The sequence below is a fragment of the Stenella coeruleoalba genome (genome assembly GCF_951394435.1).
Source record: "Stenella coeruleoalba genome assembly, chromosome: 1".
NCBI classification, from domain to species: Eukaryota; Metazoa; Chordata; class Mammalia; order Artiodactyla; family Delphinidae; genus Stenella; species Stenella coeruleoalba.
Genome location: NC_137169.1, coordinates 78,023,469 through 78,039,249, shown reverse-complemented (window position 1 = coordinate 78,039,249; position 15,781 = coordinate 78,023,469). Strand labels below are relative to the sequence as shown.

Below are 15,781 nucleotides of genomic sequence, written 5' to 3'. Positions count from 1 at the left end.
CACAAACAGAGGGAGCAATAAGGGCATATGATCCTTCAAGACATTTCCTGGAAGCAGCACATATAGCTTCCACTTATATCCCGTTGGCTAGAATTTAGTCATATGGACCCCACCCAGCTAAAACAAAGACTGGAAATCCAGTCTTTATACCAAGCACTCATATACTCTGCTGAAATTTGGGGGTTGTATTACTATAGAAGAAAAGAATACTAAATATTGGGGCATAACTAGCAGCCCTATCCTAAAGATTCTCTTTCCCTTTTTCTTAAGGAAAAATTGTATAGTACTTAGTAAGAACCAAGCACAATTCTAAGGGTTTTTTTTTTTCAGTCTATGAAGTCATTTAATCCTTAAAATAGCACTATAAGTAATGTTCTATTACACACATTTTACCGATAAGGAAATTGAAATACAGAGAAATGAAGTAACTTGCCCAAGTTTACACCGCTAGAAAATTGCAGAGTTGAGACCTGAACCAGACAGGTTGGCTTGCCAACTAAGCTATACTGCCTTCTCTTTGCTGTATTTCAGAATATTTTTAGCCCTCTGTATGAGAAAGTGGAAAAGACTTTAAAAGGGAGATACCATCTTTTTATTCAGAAAACAAATGAGCACAAGATATAAGAAAAGCACAGCCTTTAGTTATTAATTCCAAGGAGTCACTTACATTTCTGTTTTAAAAGCCAACATGAGTATAAAGAATAACACAGGGCTTCCATGGTGGCGCAGTGGTTGAGAGTCCGCCTGCTGATGCAGGGAACACAGGTTCGTGTCCCGGTCCGGGAAGATCCGACATGCCGCGGAGCGGCTGGGCCTGTGAGCCATGGCCGCTGCGCCTGCGCGTCTGGAGCCTGTGCTCTGCAACTGGAGAGGCCACAACAGTGAGAGGCCCGCGTACCGCAAAAAAAAAAAAAAACAATAACACAAACCTTGGCATATGAACAAAGTATTTGAATGCCCAGCATTTGGTCTTCCAATCATTGAATGAACGTGCATGTAAACCAATAACAACAATAAGAGATGGCAAATCAAACATATTTATACTCTCTCTCTCTACTTAAACCACACTGAAATAACAGTGAGGAGGTTCTTTTAAGCCATAACCCTATGAGAAAATGAACAAGGGGAAAGACAGTGACAACAAATTTATAGACCTTAGAAAGCAAACAGGCAGGTAGAAATTGACAGCAGATTCAAAAACGGTTAATCCCAGACTAGTCATAAAGAAAGCCAAAAAAGCAACTAGATCCACCCCCACAGAACTCTCCAAAGGTTCAGGACTAAAAACACGAGGGTCATTTAAAGGCCTTTCTAAGAAACAACTAGATCCTCAGATCCCCACTGCAAGTTTGCACATCCCCATCAAATTTCCTCCTTCACTTCAGCAAGAGATTGGAAGTTTATACTCTGAAGAGGGTAAACAGAGAGTGTATGAATTAGGACAAACTAGGCAGAGGTGACTGTGGAGTGGTAGAGCTGAAAAAGAGGAATAAGTGAATGTTGGCAGAATGAACGTTGTGACCCTAGCCCTCTTTTCTTCCTCTGCCACCACCATAGCCCAGACAACATCATATCTCCCACTAACAACCTCCTAACCTCCTCCTTCCTGCTTCTACTCTCGCCTACCTGCAAGTCTCTTCTCCAAAGTAACTAGAGTGACTTTTTAAAATGTAATTAAGATTATATTATTCCTCTGCTTAAGATCTTCCAATGGCTACACCAATATAAAATTGAAACTTTCTGTGGTCTTCAAGGCTCTGCGTGATCTGGTCCCTGCCTTTCTCTCCACCCTAATCTGGAAGCACTTTCCCCTGGATTACAGTGCATTAGACACACTGGCCTCTTTCTTATTCCTTGCATGCCAAGTTTATTCTCATATCAGAGCCTTTTCAACTGCTATTTTCCTATCCAGAATAATTTTTTGCAAAGTTGTGTCTTTATCATTCAATTCTGGTTCAAATGTTACCTTCTCAAAAAAAGCCTATCCTGACTATCGTATTTAAACTCTCTGCAGTCTCCACCCCTCATTGCTTCTTTCATAGCACTTATCACCATCTGAAGTCATTGTATATACTTACTTGTCTATTGCCTGTTTCTTCCTCTTTAAGGTTTGAGACACTCACTTTCTCTGCCTCATTTCCCCCAGAAGCCTCCACACCTATGTTTCCAATTCACGTATTTGTTAAATATGAGAAAAAGATAAGCAGTACTTGCCATCAGGAACTGAACTGACACTTCCCCTTAAGGCTTCGGTATTGTTAGGAACTAGCCCTGGTGTTCCCCTGTAAAATAGAAAAATCGGACAGAACACTAACATCAGTCACTCTCTGGTTATGATGAAATGAGACAACAGATAAGATCACTCAATAAACTTGCTTAAACTCCAATAAAAACAAGGTCACTGCAAACTACAAAAATAGCAAACCTCCTCTTCTCCCGGTTAGCAAAACCATTGCTTCTTTACCAACTACAGACTTAGCCTTGCAATTTTCCTCCCTTCTTCTACATAAGATGTATTATGATGCCCAATCTAATAATCACCCCCACTTCCAGACAGCACCCAAAACAGCATGAATCTCCATTTCCTTGAACCCTCCCCTCCAAATCACCCAATACATGCTCAAATACTTGTCCCTATTGTACACAAGCATCTCTCCATTCACCTGATAATCTTCTGAATCTCGCAGTACCTAGGTGCAGAGTAGATTCCTTCAACCAGAGATTATCTTTGTTCTTTCTTCTGCAGTTGAATAACAAGCTACTGTTCCCCAACTCCTTCTATCCTCTCATTGTCTTAAATTAGGAGATAAGGAAAATCTACTTATGAAACCTAATTCTTACCAGAACCTCTCCTTTGGCTAACACTGCCCTCAATAAAGGAGTAATTTCTGGTGTTCCTTTTTCTCTTAGCCAATTTTTCTTCTTCACGTTTAAAGTGTCACTTATTTTCCTTCTCAGTTTCATACCCTATTCCATTCCCGGTTCTCTGATCGAATTCGTTTTACTGTTCAGGAAAGTAAAGTTCCTTTTTTTCCCCCCTCACCACCATCATAGGTGATAAATACATCTACAAAACTTTTCGCACACTCTCTTTAGTCTTGCCCTCTCTGGCACCTTCTAACATCGTTCAAACTACATGCTTCCCCTCAGCTAAGCCCTGTGACCCCACAGCTTGCTTTTTCTTCCAAATCAATCCTTTGTCCCAAAGGATTTGTCCCGCCCCAAATCAATAGGTCACATACATCCAATTAGACCTCAACTTCATACCCAATCCCGGCTATATACAAGCCTCCGCCCCATTCCACCCCTCACCTAGACCCGCGTCTATTGCAAGGCCCTGATCCGGCTCCGCACCTCCACCTGCCAAGTCCAGTCCCGGTTCCCGGCTGTCCTCACAGCACATCACGCCCGAGTCTAGACACCACAGCCAATCCCCGGCCACATCCCCACGCACCTCCCTCCCGCCCCCTTACTCTCCTGTGCCCGGCGCCTTTCACCTCCCCCTTCTCCACGCCCGCCCAGTTGCGTCCCGTCCGCTACCCCGGCCTGTCCCTCAACCAATCGGCGTTTGGAATCCCGACCCCACAGTCAATCCCTTCCAGGCTCCGCCCCCACGTCCGAGTCCCGGCCCATCAGGCTCTTGAGGCTTCGCGGGACTGGAACTCAGGGAGACAAGGTGTTCGCGTGACGGGTGTGAGTGGGGCGCAAGGTGGTCACTTGGTGGGGCTGAGGGCAGTGGTCTCGGGTGCGGAGACGCGCGGAGGGAGGTTGGGAGGGAGGGAGGCCTAGCTGGGGTGCGCTCGCCCGGCCGCGCGCCTGGCGGGCTGGGAGGAAGAGCCGGGGCTGGATTTCCTTCAGCATTCGGACTCGCCGTTCGGAGCGGAGGCGGGAGCGCGGGCCTGGGCCGCTGACCCCCGGCCCTGGCGGCCCACGGGCCTGGTAGCAGAGGGTCAGCGCTGGAATTTCAGAGTTTGCTTGCTCTAGAGAGGGAATGGCCCTGAGGTGACTGGTCTTATAGGGTGGGGTCCCTTGGACCCCGGTCCTTGTCTCCTCCTTTTGCGCTTCATTTTTGCAATTTGGGCATTTTGTAAACGGTGTGGGAAGCTGACACCGACTCCAGTTCATCCGTAATCTGTATTCTTCCAGTTCATCCGTAATCGGTATAATCAATTTAAAAAAAGGAACAAGGCTGCTCACTTGCCACGTAAGTGACTCTTAGTGGAACCCATAGTTTTTAAGATAAAAGAAAAAAGAGGCCCAATCTGTTGCTTTTGGAGACCCCAGCCAGTACGGACATTCTTCCGTCTTGCTGGCGCGCGGCTCCCCCGCTGCTACCTGAGGGCGCAGCCGGGCAGCTGGCTCCTTCCACACTGGGCTGCACACCCACCATTACAAAGTTAACTCACGTGGGGCTGAAACCAAACTCGTGACAACTTAAACCGGACAGCCAGATTCCTTCCCTCTGCAGAAATTTGTAATTAATTACACGAATCCCATTTTCACAAAACAGCTTTTCAGCAATTTCAGGATCATGTCTCCTAACTTAAGTCTTGTGCCGGCTCAGTATGGCTGATTTTTCCCATTCTTGCTTCAGTGACATGGCTTTGAGGCTTATTCCCACTGTATTTCCCGCGCCAGTACCTTGTTCACCTCCTATATGCCCTATGTTGTATCAGTAAACCTTATAAACATTCTAGAAGTGGACCAACAGGTACAGCGTGAGGTGGAAATAAACTTTCCTTGGGTCAGACTCTTAACCTGGGTTGTGCATTCATTAGCACTAGGCCTTTTTGCAGTCACCTCACATTAATCTTCCTTGAGCTTGCTGTTAACCTGAACATCTGTACTTTGTGAAATTCACTAAATCTTTTCCTACCTCTCCTCCACATATGCAAAGTGGTTATGAATTGATTATCTGGGTTTAAGTCCAGAGTTTCAAACTTTTTACAGTTCATCTTGACTGCTTTATTCATCTTTTAGCTCTGGATTCTCCAACAATCCATCAGCCTTCTCAGCTTCAGGTCCCCTCAAGCTGTGCCACACATATCTTCTGTATCTTCATTTTAAACAGCCTACACCAATGATAATAAATAGTTTAATTTTCTATTGATCATGTGTATATGACTGTGGAGTTTATCTTATGTATAGTATGCCATAATCAGGTTTACTAGATACCCTGATTCACAATTTCCTGATTTTCTTCACAGAACTCTGTTTTTAAGTATAAATGAAACAGTGAAAATGTTGTTTAAAATGAAAAGCCATATACCTTTTGATTTTGTCCAACTTTTCAATGACATTCCAATCTATTCATTTAGCTTCTCGGTGAATATGCATATGAAATGTTAATTGCTTTAGAAAAGTGCTGCTCAAAAAATGTTTATTTAAAGTACAGAAGAAAAAAAGCTTCAGGGGTTCTGAATTTGTATCTATCAGCCTGCTTAGATTTCTTTGGAGCCGATAATTCACTGGTGCCCTCACAGTTCCTTTTACAATGAAATTACCTAGTGAGAGAGTAATGAGTGAGAAGAAAAAAGATCTGGGCATTGAGGAATTCTGTCATTTAAGTTTGGGAAAATGAGAGATTGTCATAGGTCAAAAGCCAAGGGAAAATGGTGTTTCTGGGAGGAGACAGGGCTTGACCAGCTGATCTAAAGCTGCACAGAGCTCAAGGAAAGTGAGAATTGCAAAATGTCCAGTGAATTTAACAATATGAATGTCAAAATTGACTTGCGCAAGAGCTGCCTCTATGGAATGATGGGTACAAAAATCAGATTGCACTGGGTTAGGGAGTATAGATTGAGGAAAGGGGACAGTTAATAAAATGATATGTTTTCATTGGGTTGGCCAAAAAGTTCGGTTTTTTTCAATAAGATGGCTCTAGTAGCATTTGGTTGTCTTTAACTTCATTCGAAACAATTTTATTAGATTGTATTGTGACAGCTTTCAAATCAGCGTGCATTTTTAAAAAACTTATCAAAATTGGTGAATTTTTGTATAGCCATTTTAATATTGACGATGGAAGAAAAAAGCAATATTTTCGGCATATTATGCTTTATTATTTCAAGAAAGGTAAAAACGCAACCTAAACGCAAAAAAAGATTTCTGCAGTGTATGGAGAAGGTGCTGTGAGTGACTGAACGTGTCAAAAGTGTTTTGTGAAGTTTTGTGCTGGAGATTTCTCGCTGGGTGACGCTCCATGGTTGGGTAGACCAGTTGAAGTTGATAGTGATCAAATCGAGACATTGATTGACAACAATCAACGTTATACCACTTGGGAGATAGCTGACATACTCAAAATATCCAAATCAAGCATTGAAAATCATTTGCATCGGCTTGGTTATGTGAATCACTTTGATGTTTGGGTTCCACATAAGTTAAGCGAAGAAAACCTTCTTGACCGTACTTCCGCATGCAATTCTCTACTTAAACGTAATGAAAATGTTACGTTTTTAAAACAAATTGGGACAGGCGATGAAAAGTGGATACTGTACAATAATGTGGAATGGAGGAGATCATGGGGCAAGGGAAATGAACCACCAGCAACCACATCAAAGGCTGGTCTTCGCCTAAAGAAGGTGATCTTGTGTATATGGTGGGATTGGAAGGGAGTCCTCTATTATGAGGTCCTTCCAGAAAACCAAACGATTAATTCCAACAAGTACTGCTCCCAATTAGACCAACTGAAAGCAACAGTTGACAAAAAGCGTCCGGAATTAGTCAACAGAAAACGCATGATCTTCCATCAAGATAATGCAAGACCACATGTTTCTTTGATGACCAGACAAAAACAGCTTGGCTGGGAAGTTCTGATTCATCTGCCATATTTACCAGACATTGTACCTTTGGATTTCCATTTATTTCGGTCTTTATAAAATTCTCTTAATGGAAAAAATTTTAATTCCCTCGAAGACTGTAAAAGGCACCTGGAACAATTCTTTGCTCAAAAAGATAAAAAGTTTTGGGAAGATGGAATTATGAAGTTGCCTGAAAAATGACAGAAGGTCGTGGAACAAAACAGTGAATTCGTTGTTCAATGAAGTTCTTGGTGAAAATGAATAATGTGTCTTTTATTTTTACCTTAAACTTTTTGGCCAACCCAATAACTAGAGGAGACTTGAGCAAGGAAAGCTGAATATGCCGAGGAGAGGGGTAATAATCAATGGAGCAAAGTCTCTGTGGAGGGGAGAGGAATGACATCTAAGTCATGGGAGGAGGGACTGTCCTTTTGTAGCAGGGTCACTTCCTTTATTATAGTAGGAAGAAAAAAGGAATATTTTTAGGTTTGTTTTTTTACACGTGGGTAGGTTGAAAGAATTCGCGTCTGATGGCTTCTGTTTTCTCTGTGATAGAGAGCAAGGTCATCTGCTTAGACTAAGGAGGGTTTTATGTTAGAGGAGTGTGGGAAAAATTTAATCATTTTGTACTATGGGAGAGAAATATTGCCTATTCTCTTATGGCTTTTGGGTGGGCCCAAGAATTAAACTGACATAATACAGATTAACAGGAGAAAAGCACACATTTAATAAAAGTTCTGTGTGACACAGGAACTTTCACAAGGAAATGAAGACCCAAAGAAGTAGCAAAACCAAGTGCTTTTATGCTAGATTGAACAAAGAGAGGCCATTGTGGAAAAGTAACCAAAAAATATAGGGAGACTAAAGGAAGATAAGAATTATTTTAACAAGGTCTGTTTGTACAGAATTCTCTCAGCTTTAACTCCCTGTCTAAGAGTGTTTCTTTTTTCCCAGTATAGGGCAGGTATCTTTCACATGGGAATTTTATCTCCTGTTTTCAGGAAGAAAGGGGGAGATCAGATCACTCTTCTTGCCTCGGCTGTTTTTCCAGTGCCTTTAGCTCACAATAATCCTTAGGCCAAAGTGGCAATTTTGGGGGGAGTATATTCTCCCATCCTGTACCTATAAAATATAGTAGAAATGCTGGAGAGTGTTGGGGGTCAATTTGAGATTAATGACCATAATTTGTGGTGAAACCGATCCTATCCTGTGTGATTTTCTCCAGCAGGCCACAGCTTCATGGGCCATAGGAAAAACAGACACTGTAATTGAGTTCATCCAGGGCCAGGGTTTTATAGATACCTATCTATAAAAGACAGACGGGGAGTTAGGGCATTGTAAAGAACATTATTGAAGCAGTGGAACTGGCGTCTAAATTGGAAAGTAAAGGAAGGTGAGGTCTGATTGAGAAAAGGAGAGGCAGCCTCCTAGAGATCTTGATGATATTTAAGAATAGTAATCATTGGAATAAGTAAGCAAATTGGAAGGATAGGTAGTTTATGGTCAAAGATCAGAATACTTCAATTAATTGTTTTGGAATTAGACCAGATTGAGGTAATGGCAAGGTGCAGGGTGTGACTATAGGAGAGAGTGCCTAGGGTGGGATGGAAGAGAATAGTGATGGGCACAGGGATGTCAGTTGTTGGATGGACCATCTCTGAAGACATGGGAATTACCTGGGATGATCACAGTACTTAGAGTTGAGAAGAAAACTGTGTGCCTAATGACAAAATCTCTAATGAATGACAAGGAGTTATCAGCAGGCCAGAAGATAATATCATTGAAGCAGATGACGGAAGTAGTAGTCTGGTAATGGTAAAATAGACGGTAAGAAAGAGATAAGTGAGGCATATACAAGCAAAAGCTGACACTGAGGCATATAGGAGTGGTATCTTCAGGGAGCAATAAGGTTTCAGTTCAAGCTAGGAGGTACAAGGAACACTCTGAAACCATAAAGATGTAATGGGATTCGCTGAGAATGGTGCAGCCGTTCCGAAAGACACAGTAGAAAGTTTGGAAAGTGGAAGAGAAATGAAGGGCTGGGTCAGTTTCCAGGCAATACTTTGCATTATGGTGGTAATGTGCTGCAGAAAACAGGGAAGAAGAGGTGGGAATCAGGCTTTGGGATTTCCAGATGAAAACAGGTAGATTTAGTGTCAATTTCCAAAGGGGAATGGGTATTGAGGTGTGGTGGCCAGAGGGTGTGGCTCACCCAACCTGGGGGGAATCTCCCAAGACCTGCAGCCTGAGGTCACACACAACCAGCCACTGACGTACAGCACTTTCTGAGATTACCTTGAAACCAAGGATTCATTTATTCATCTGTTTTGAAGTATGGGGAAACTAAGGCCCACCAAAGGTTAGGGAATTGTCCCAGGATAGAAACCTTTTTTTAATATCAAAAATAAGGGTTAGAATCCAGGTATCCTGACTCCTAGTCCTGTTTGCTCCCCTCCCAGCTCCCCAACCCCATTTATCTGAAGAAGGTAGAAGAGGTTTCTCTCACTTTTCTACTTGCAAGAAAGAATTTTACTTATACTTTCCTTAATAACAAATAAATTAGGTTGAATTTAAATAAATGGGCATTTTTTTTCTGAAAAATATATTGTCCTAAATCAAATAACTCTATGATACTGAATGAAGATTGTTCAACATAGTCACTGTTGTTTGGTAATACCTTTCCTCAGAACTAGCCCTACTGCCTAATCCAATTAATATTTTATTCCTGAACAGAACTATTAATGACCAAAGAGTAGGCATTTCTTGATTTAAGAAAACCTGCTCTTTGACTTGAAAGACGTAAAACATAAGAGGTAATTATTTACTTTACAAAGGAATCAATATTTCGTAAAAGGACTCATTATAAATAGTTCACTTAAATCATTAATTTATAATGTGATTTTATGTATTCATTCAGTCATTTGACACATTTATTTATCACGTGCCTCCTATGTGCCAGAGAAGACAGTGGTGAACTAAACGCACCAGGACCCCCTGTTCATGGCGCTTACATTAAATTATCAAATGAATGAGTGAGTGGTCAGCCAAACAAACAGGAAGTGCTTTGCAGAGAATTAACCTAAGCTGATGTGATGTAGAATGGCTAAGAGGCTGTCATTTAAGCTGAATTTTATTGACAAGGTAAGGAATTTCTATTTCACTTTTTAAGAAACATCCAATATATTATTTTTCACATCTGTAGCCTTCACATTTTGGTAACTTAAAGAGATTCATAGCTATTGATAGTTTCAGTGGTCCCTTTGAATCAATAAAGTGTGTCTTTTTTTCTAAAAGTTTGATTATTAGAGATGAAGGAAATGCCATCCACTGATAGAACATTGTCAGAGTAAAACCTTATGGGAAGTTTCTGCTTTCCTGAATGCTTTCACTTCTAAATGGCAGTATAATAAGAATTCCATTTTGCTTTGATCTCCCTACTTTGACCCATGATTGATAATGATTTCCTTACAAGTAGAGAAGTAATCTAGATTCATGCCTCTTAGCAAGCCATTTCAATAGATTTCCAGCTACCTAGCTATCTTCTGGAATTGTTGAAGGCAGTACCGCCTGAGAAAATAAGGGAAGATTCATTCGTATATTCTTCATATTTATCAAGGACCTACTATAATCCTTTTCAAACAACTTTCTAAATAACCTGTTTCTAACAACTTTAATTTACTGTTACAAATTGCATTTTTACTAGTGACTTCTCCAGACGATTCTGAAATTTAAGTAGTTCTTAGACTGAAATATTCTGGATTTTATGCCTACTAGGAATGGAACTTTTACTTCCTGTAGTTTAATGCTCTTGACTAAATTAGAACTTTGTTTTTTAAATTCACCATATCCTTACAGATCTCTACTTTAAAACGACACATGCATAAATTTGTATAAGGAGGATTCTATTAGAATGATTCCAGTGATGAGAGATTATATCATAGAAAGAAAACTCAGCTATCAATAAATTTTATTTTTATTTTATACAAGTTTATGATCTATCACCTAGCTATAAATGTTTAATAGTGATATAAGTATATATTTACTCCCTTTAAAATTTTTTCTTTTGTCCTGTAGCATGTTTTTGGCCCGGGCGAGACTGTGCACCCTTGGCAGTAGACCTAAATTCCTGAAGACAATTTGTGCTTCAAAAATACTTGGACTCTCTACTTCTGCTGTAAGTATTGCTTAATCACTTACAGAAATAATAGTGCACATATTCTGCAATGTCCAAAAAACATAATTTTTTAGATACTTTATAATTATTTTATTAGAATGGGTATTTCTGTTATATAAACTGAAATTATCTCTTGTCATCAGCTAGACCTGACCTTCACTGGGCAGCTGCTTGCCTGTCTATGTATCAGGCATATTGCTGGGCATTTTATTTAATATCTCACTTTATTTTATTTTTTTTAATTGAAGTATAGTTAATTTATAATATTATGTTAGTTTCAGGTGTACAGCTTAGTGAATCCATTTTTTTGCAGATTATATTTCATCATAGGTTATTATAAGATATTGGGTATAATTCCTTGTGTTACACAGTAAATCTTTGTTGCTTATCTATTTTATGTATAGTAGTTTGTATCTGTTAATCACATACTCCTAATTCCCTCCCCCGCACACTCTTTGATAATCATAAGTTTGTTTTCTATGTCTGTAAGCCTGTTTCTGTTTTGTATATACATTCATTTGTATTTTTAGATTCCACATATAAGTGCTGTCATATAGTATTTGTTTTTCTCTGTATGACTTACTTTACTAAGCATAATATTCTCTAGGTCCATCCACATTGCTGCAAATGGCAATATTTCATTCTTTATTATGGCTGAGTAATATTCCATTGTATATATACTGCATCTTCTTATGCCAGTCATCTGTTGATGCTTGGGTTCCTTCCATTGTAAATGGAATTTTCTCCCATTCTGTAGGTTGTCTTTTTGTTTCATTGATGGTTTCCTTTGCTGTGCAAAAACTTAAGTTTAATTAGGTCCCATTTGTTTATTTTTTCCTTTATTTCTTTTGCCTTGGGAGGCTAATTAAGAAAATATTGCTACCATTTATGTCAAAGACTGTTTCACATATGTTCTCTTCTAGGTGTTTTATGATGTTATATCTTACATTTAGGTCTTCAAGCTATTTTGAGTTTATTTTTGTGTATGGTGTGAGGGAATGTTCTAACCTTATTGTTTTACATGTGTCTGTCCAGTTCTCCCAGCACCACTTATTGAGGAGATTATCTTTTCTCCATGTATATTCTTGCTTACTTTGTCATAGATTAGTTGACCACAGCTGGGTGGGTTTATTCCTGGTCTCTCTAGTCTGTTCCATTAATGTGGGTGTCTGTTTTTGTGCCAAAACCATGCTATTTTGATTACTGTAGCTTTGTAGTATTGTCTGAAGTCTGGGAGTGTTGTACCTACTGCTTTGTTCTTTGTCGTCAGGATTGCTTTGGCAATTCTGGATCTCTTATGGTTCCTATAAATTTTTTTTTAACATCTTTATTGGAGTATAATTGCTTTACAATGGTGTGTTAGTTTCTGCTGTATAACAAAGTGAATCAGCTATATGTATACATATATCCCCATATGCCCTCCCTCTTGTGTCTCCCTCCCACCCTCCCTATCCCTATAAATTTTAGGATTATTTATTCTAGTTCTGTGAAAAATTTCATGGGCAATTTGATAGGGATCACATTAAATTTGTAGGTTGCTTTGGGTAGTATGGCCATTTTAACAATATTAATTCTTCCAACTCAAGAGCACAGGTTATCTTTTCATTTCATTGAATCATCTTCAATTTCCTGTATCAGTGTTTTATAGTTTTCAGTGTATAAATCTTTCACCTCCTTCATTAAGTTTCTTCCTAAGTTTTTTGTTTTGTTTTGTTTTTATGTGATTTTAAATAGGATTTTTTTTTACATTCACTTTCTGATATTTTATTACTTGGGAATAGAAAAGCAATAGATTTCTGTATCTTAATCTTGTATTCTACAACTTTGCTGAATTCATTTATTGGTTCTAATGGGTTTTGTGTGAGACTTTATGGTTCTCTACATAGAGTATCATGTCATCTGCAAATAGTGACAGTTTGACCTCTTCCCTTTCAATTTGGATACCTTTTATTTCTTCTTCTTGTCCTATTGCTGTGTCTAGGACTTCCAATACTATGTTAAATAAAAGCAGCGAAAGACAAGGCATCCTTGTCTTGTTCCTGAATTTAGTGGGAAGGCTTTCAGCTTTTAACCATTGAATATTATGTTACCTGTGGATTTGTCATAAATGGTCTTTATTATGTTGAAATATGTTCCCTGTATACCCACTTTGACAAGAGTTTTTACCATGAATGGTTGTTGAATTCTGTCAAATGCTTTTTCTGCATCTATTGAGAATACATGTAGTTTTTGTGTTTCCTTTTGTTGATATGGTGTATCACATTGATTGATTTGTGTATGTTGAACCATGCATGTGACACTGGAATAAATCCAACTTGATCATGGTATATGATCCTCTTTAAGTATTGTTGGATTCAGTTTGCTAATCTTTTGTTGAGGATTTTTGCCTCTATATTCATCAAAGATATTGGCCTGTAATAATTTTCTTTTTTTGGTGTCTTTGTCTGGTTTTGTATCAGGGTAATGGTGGCCTTGTAGAGTGAATTTGGGAGTTTTCCCTCTTCTTCAGTTTTTTGGAATACTTTGAGAAGAATAAGTTCTTTTTTTGTTTGTTTGGTAGAATTCCCCATTGAAGCCATTGAGTCCTGATCTTTTGTTTGCGAGGAATTTTTATTTTTTATTTTTTTTTTTGCGGTACGCGGGCCTCACTGTTGTGGCCTCTCCCGTTGCGGAGCACAGGCTCCGGACGCGCAGGCTTAGCAGCCATGGCTCACGGGCCCAGCCACTCCGCGGCATGTGGGATCTTCCCGGGCCGGGGCACAAACCCGTGTCCCCCGCATCGGCAGGCGGACTCTAAACCACTGTGCCACCAGGGAAGCCCCTAAATTGTTTCTTCTTGACTTATTCTTGGCAAGCTGTATGTGTAGAAATTTGTCCATTTTTGCTAGGTTGTCCAGTTTGTTGGCACATAATTGTTCACAGTATTCTCTTTTGTTTTTGTTTTTTTTTTAATCTCTGTGGTAGTGCAATTTCCCCTCTTTCATTGTGTGTTTTGTTTTTCTGGGTCCTCTATCAGTTGATAGTTTCATGGGTGTTCCCTTGTAAATGATTCTTTGATTTTCCCTTGCTGTCTTTTGAATTCTCTCTTTTACTTTTGCTATTTTAATTATGTCTTACTGTAGGTCTGTTTGAGTTCCTCTTGTTGGGGACTCTCTGTGATTCCTATACCTAGATACCTGTTTCCTTCTTTAGGTTTGGGGATATTTCAGCCATAATTTCTTTAAATACATTTTCAATCCCCTCTCTCTCTTCACCTTCTGGAACCCCTATTATACATAGATTGGCACACTTTATATTATCCCATTGATCTCATATGTTGCTTTCTTTTTTTTTTTTATTTGTTTTTCTGTCTGTTGTTCTGATTGGGTGATTTATTTTATCTTCCAGATTATTTCTTGTGTCATTAAGATGGCTATTCATTATTCCTAGAGTGCTTTTTGTCTCAGAAATTCAATTACCTGTTTTCAGCTGGGTCTTTATAGTTTCTAGTTCCTTGTTGAAACAATCTGTGTTTAGATCAGTTCTCTTTCTTAATCCAGTCAGCATTTTTATTAATAACTCTTTGAACTCAGTGTCTGGTAGACTGATTATATGTTTCATTATTTAGTTTTTTCAGGGGCTTTCTCTTGCTCTTTTAATTGGGAGAATTTCCTCTGCCTTTTCATTTGACTTAACTTTCTCTTTCTCTGTGAACTAGGGAGAAATGGTTATCTATTGTGGTCTTGTAGGGGTGCTTTCATGTTGGAGCATCCCTGTGCAGACTGTGCATATCCTTCAAAGACACAAACCAGTGTCTTTGGTGCAAAGGCTGGTTTTGATATGGATGCCAGCCAGCTCTTCCCTTAGGGTGTGCTGACTGTTATCACCTTGTTAGGGGTTGTGGTTGGTGTTGGAGGATCTAGAGCCTGTGCAGGGTATGAAGCAGGACTTCCTGTCTGCTCTGTGGCTGTCGCCACCCTGTCAGTGGTAGGGTCTGCTCACCAGTTTTTGGAGCAGAAGCACTGAGGCTCTGGATTGATCAGGCTTCATTCCCCTTGAGTGTTTGGCTTGTGAACTCACAGAGGTCTGATGCACCACCTGAGTAGGTGTCTGTGGCTCCACTCAGACACAACCTAAAGTCACATCCCTAACCCTGTTGTGGTTATCCCTGATCTAGTGCAAGGCTGTGGTGTGGAGTAGGCAGGCCAAGCACTCACTAGGCTGGGGCTGGGGCCGGGACATAGTGGCTGTAGGAAATGAGGCGACTATGCTGCCGCCAGAGATCTGGGCTGCCTCTGTGGCAGTCTTCTCCTAGGACCTGTCTGCCCAAGATCCAGTGCCAAGTTCTGGCGTGGAGTGGGTGGAGCTGGTACACTCATGTGTCTGTGAAAGGGACCTCATCATGTTGGTCGCGGTGGTTCCCAGGCATTGCAGGAGTAAGTGCTAACAATGGCCACCACTCCAGCTGGACCACAACCCAGGCCACTAGGCCATCTCTGTGTCCCTAGATCGAGTCTTCTCCCAGGACGTGTCTGCCCCAGATCTAGTGCCAAGCTGTGATGTGGAGTGGGTGAGGCTGGGGTATTCTTTCTGCTTGGATTGGGAAATGTAGCGAGCCAGCAGCCACCAGTGCAGAGCTCTCTCTGCCCTGTTTATTGGCAGGCCAGACCCCATGTACTCTTCACAGGTAAAGTCTAGGCTTCTCCAGTTCTCTCTGTTCCAGCAATTCTCCCAGCAGCCAGAGGGCTTGTCTCCTCCATGTAGGACCCTGGGACTAGGACACCCTGTCTGTGGCTCAACCCGCTTGCTCCCCAGGGGGAGGATTCTCTCA

At 40.4% G+C, this 15,781-nt stretch overlaps 1 protein-coding gene and 1 long non-coding RNA gene across 14 annotated transcripts in view; one reads left to right on the top strand and one right to left on the bottom strand.

Annotated features, from left to right (window-relative positions):
* Window positions 1-584: 584 nt before the first annotated feature.
* LOC307196907 lies at window positions 585-3,406 on the bottom strand. 2 transcript variants are annotated; one of them, XR_013831280.1, is made up of 4 exons: window positions 3,313-3,393; window positions 2,664-2,793; window positions 2,215-2,282; window positions 585-864 (listed from the first exon to the last, which is right to left on the bottom strand). It is a non-coding gene; the product is annotated as an uncharacterized lncRNA (long non-coding RNA). The 2 variants fall into 2 exon arrangements; XR_013831279.1 differs by lacking the exon at window positions 2,664-2,793 and having other exon boundaries at window positions 3,313-3,406.
* Window positions 3,407-3,553: 147 nt separating this feature from the next.
* Window positions 3,554-15,781, top strand: part of KYAT3 (kynurenine aminotransferase 3) — a 54,051-nt gene continuing 41,823 nt past the window's right edge. For 3 of the 12 annotated variants that reach the window (XR_013827701.1, XM_079917713.1, XM_079917715.1), the window contains exon 1: window positions 8,418-10,971. Coding sequence is in view for 11 of the 12 variants with exons in the window: in XM_079917713.1 (XP_079773839.1) it covers window positions 10,810-10,971 (162 nt within the window). In the remaining variant the exon portion in view is untranslated. Of the gene's footprint in view, window positions 3,710-3,819; window positions 4,205-8,417; window positions 10,972-15,781 lie in introns of those variants that run through there. The other 9 variants (XM_079917717.1, XM_079917722.1, XM_079917718.1 and 6 more) reach the window with 9 other exon arrangements.